Source organism: Bidens hawaiensis, unplaced genomic scaffold (assembly GCF_021521415.1).
Source record: "Bidens hawaiensis isolate Kalapana, Puna unplaced genomic scaffold, B.hawaiensis_p1.1 tig00419396_1, whole genome shotgun sequence".
In the NCBI taxonomy this organism is placed as follows: Eukaryota; Viridiplantae; Streptophyta; class Magnoliopsida; order Asterales; family Asteraceae; genus Bidens; species Bidens hawaiensis.
Genome location: NW_027504847.1, coordinates 1,627,296 through 1,631,210, shown reverse-complemented (window position 1 = coordinate 1,631,210; position 3,915 = coordinate 1,627,296). Strand labels below are relative to the sequence as shown.

Here is a 3,915-nt window from a genome sequence, read left to right as displayed (position 1 = left end):
AAGATATTGAATTTGTAATATATATTTTTTTTGCCTTAAAATACTTTTATTAACATCGTTTGGAACTAACCTAATACCCGATTGAGTTTTCTGAAAAAAGATATCACCCGTCCATATTGATTTTAATATTCTAGAAACAAACTCAATCGAAAACACCATCAATAAAAAACCCACCATTATAGAAAACTCTATTAAATCATATTTCAAACTTAAAAATCATAAAAATCCTAAACCATAACTATCAACCCTCACACTATTAAACCAGGAGGCACTAGTCAAGTAAAACTATTTTATGCATAAAAAGGTCAACTTGTTATTTATTCATTAAAAACATATATATTTTAATTAAAAGTTAAGACCAATATATTTATCTATCCTCCTTATCAGTGTTTTCTCCTTTTCTTTCACACATTTTCATTTTGGACCACTTTACACCTCACATAAATACGTTACCTTCAACACAAAGCAACACAACCAAACCATGGACTGGTTCTCATGGCTATCAAAAACTAACCTTGACCCAACAATCATCCATGAATATGCATTAGCCTTCTCCCACAATCAACTCGAAGACGACGACATTTCGTATTTTAACCATGAATTCCTACAAAGCATGGGAATCTCTATAGCCAAACATAGGCTTGAGATTCTCAAACTCGCTAGAAAGTCGTCCCGGTCACACCCGATGACTAGGTTAATCGCAACGGTCAAGAAAACCAAGGGCACGTTGGCTCGATACGTTCATACATTGGTGCACCGGAATGATTCGGCTTTGGTTGTGGTTAAGAGAAGGGGTTATAGTTCTAGATGGAAAGAGGCTTTAGTGAAGAGGAGTAACAGGTATTATAAACTAGCCATTATTTTTTAATTAATCATTAGTTAATTAATTAAATGTTCAAACATTAGTTTAAAAAAATGCCGCCAACGTCTTGCCGGAAAAAATTTACGGCAGGCGACGGTTTGACCAAATATTTAATGCCATGTGGTCGGCGGTTTCGCCTAAAGGATTTTTTTGACAGGCTTTTGTATCGAAATATGACACGTGAGTCATGACTCATGACACATTCTGAGGTGTTTAAGTGGTCATCTATATAAATCTTAAAGCTAGACTTATTTTAAGGGATTTTCCTTAAATATACAGGCATGATCAGAATATTTATTTTGAGGATTTTCCCTTAAATATACAGGCGTGACCAGAATATCTATTTTGATGATTTTTCTTTAAATATATCGGCGTTATAAGAATATCTAAAATTTATTTTGAGGATTTTCTCTTAAAAATATAGGTGTGAACATAATCTAAAATGGGTTATCATAAACTTAAAAGAATTTAAAGTTAATATTATTTGGTAAAGGTTGATTGGTTAGATATCTAGGGGCGTAACCAGAATTTTTTAGTCAGGTTCGTCATCATGAAGTTTTTTTTTCTCTACTTGTTACAACTAAGTAGCGTCGAAGAAATAGCTGAATCAATCAAATCATTACCAAACTCTAACCAAATTAACTGACTTAACCAAATATATATAACCAAAGTATGTGGTTCCATTTTGGTTTGAGCGTAAAACCAGACCGAATTGCCCTACGCACACCCCTGTCCTCTTCCGCCCATGATTAATATTAAACACAAATTTACAATATTAACAGGTTGGTGATGAGCAAACAAGGGTCTTCAACTCTTTTGATTAGCAATGGCTACCGGCCAATGGTTAGATCCGGTGGTGCTAAGTTTAATAGCTTTTCGGGTTCGTTGGTTTATGATCTTCGGCACGATGAAACCAAGGAAGACAATGACAAGTATAGAGAGAATTTGTATAGTGATGATGAAGTCAATGGTGGTGGTGATGAATATTGGTCTGGTGTTAATGAAGGTGTTAATGAAGAGATCAAGTGGGATGCAATGTTTCAGAATTTAAAACCTACTTAGTTTTGAGTGTTTAAAACTTTATATTAAGATGATTGATTATTTATTATCCTTATTATTTTTGTTATTATTATAGGCATTTAGCTATACAAAAGTGTAATGATCAGTTTGAATAAACAATTGCATAATTGGTTATTCAAAAAGATTATATAATCAGACTGTTTTATCTCTTTTGTTATACTTAAAAGTTGAAACTATTAAGTACAAGTTTTGATTATATGATCATTGTATTTTGTTACAACTCAAGCTAATGCAAAAAAACTATATTTTGCATTATGTATGTTATGATCAATTATCAAATTCCAATTATTTGAAAAGTATAACAAGCTTTGTAATAATCCTTAGATAAGTGATTTTTAGTTTTTATATATGCTTTTACTTCTAAGAATTTTATCTATACAATATCAAGGTACTAAATTTTTAAAAAAATTGAGTAGTTTTACAATATTAAACGAGTTAAGTTCAAGATATGAATAAATTAGGAGAAATAAAGGCATACACAATACAAAGTTTGACACAAGAACAATTAGATTTTAAGTTATCAATTAGATTCATTTAATAAACTCATCATATTCATGATTGTATAAAAATTTAACATGAAAACCCTTTACGACTCATTTAACATGTTTATAACTTGATTAAAATCAATATATAGCCCGTTAGTGGGTTACAACTTACCAATCCGTTTGGATAAACATATAAACAGGCCGTTTTCCGGTTACATTGTTATTGTTTTAAGTCTATCCAAAATCCAAATTAAGGTCGATGTCTTTGACAAAATAAATGAATAATTTTTTTTATTTACTGGGTTACTTATTTTATCCAAATAATATGTTCAATAGTAAGCCCAACATAATTATTAAGGGCAGTATTGTAAAAATCTCGATTAAGCGTCGGTTAATTCTCGATTAACTGCTAATAGCCACCCCATCGACTTGTCGCCGATTAATCCCCATTTTTCCAAAATCGGTCAAAATTGAGAATTTTATACATAAAATTTGGATTATGTATGTATATATGAAAAGTTACATATAAATTTCAGTTAATCTCGAAAATTCCTATTAATCTCGATTAATCGCTAAAATCTATCCTACCGACCGACTAGCCTCTAGCGACTTTTTCAACACTGATTAAGGGTAAAGAAACCTACTATTTTAACTCAACTAAAAATGTTTTGTAACTGTTTTCTAGTTGGACGAGACTGAGAGACTATGAGTCTATGACTCTATGAACTTATTGTTGGGTTACTTGGGTATAAATGTCTTTTACTATTCAAACAAGATTAGGCCCACCTTAGCCACAGGACATGGTGCACTTGGGTCTGACCCAACCATGTGTGTTTGGACTATCTTAATAATGATGGTGGTGGACCATGGGGCCTTGGCCTTCCATTCCAATGATGTTGATGTCAACATTTGACACTTTCAATAACCTTCAAACGACAACTGTTTCATTTATGATGTTTTTGTTTCATAATGTTGTTAAATCCAATCACCATTATGGCTCTTATGTAAAAAAAAAACAAAGTATATGTTTATAGACAACTACACTCCATATATTTTCATATGCATGAATTGGGTTTTTTACTTTTTTTTTTATATTTAAACCGGCCGATTTAAAACCTAGGCTCGAAATAAACTGACCGAAAAACTTCATATCCTTCACCTTTTATTATGAAAACTCGAGTCATAATAAATACATTGTCTCACATAGGGGTGTTCTTCGGGTTTGTTTTTCGGGTTTCGGGGTTTTCAGGTCAGGTTCTTCGGGTTTCAAAGTTTTAAATCTTAACCCGAAACTCAACCCAAATCTCTCACGGGTTTTTCGGATTCGGGTAATTCGGGTTCGGGTTTTTATGGGTTTGGTTAGGGGGTGTTTGGGATTCCTTATTTTACCTTCTTATAACTTTAACTTTTCATTAAGTTAATAAGTTACAACATTGTAACTTATGAAACTTTTCCTCTCACAATATAAGCAATCTCAAACATCTTTTT

At 32.0% G+C, this 3,915-nt stretch overlaps 1 protein-coding gene across 1 annotated transcript; it reads left to right on the top strand.

Annotated features, from left to right (window-relative positions):
- The first annotated feature begins 359 nt into the window (after positions 1-359).
- Positions 360-2,092, top strand: LOC143608613 (uncharacterized). Its single transcript, XM_077083614.1, has 2 exons — positions 360-840; positions 1,645-2,092. The coding sequence occupies exons 1-2, from the start codon at positions 482-484 to the stop codon at positions 1,922-1,924; spliced, it is 639 nt and encodes a 212-aa protein (XP_076939729.1). The 5' UTR covers positions 360-481; the 3' UTR covers positions 1,925-2,092.
- The last annotated feature ends 1,823 nt before the right edge of the window (positions 2,093-3,915 follow it).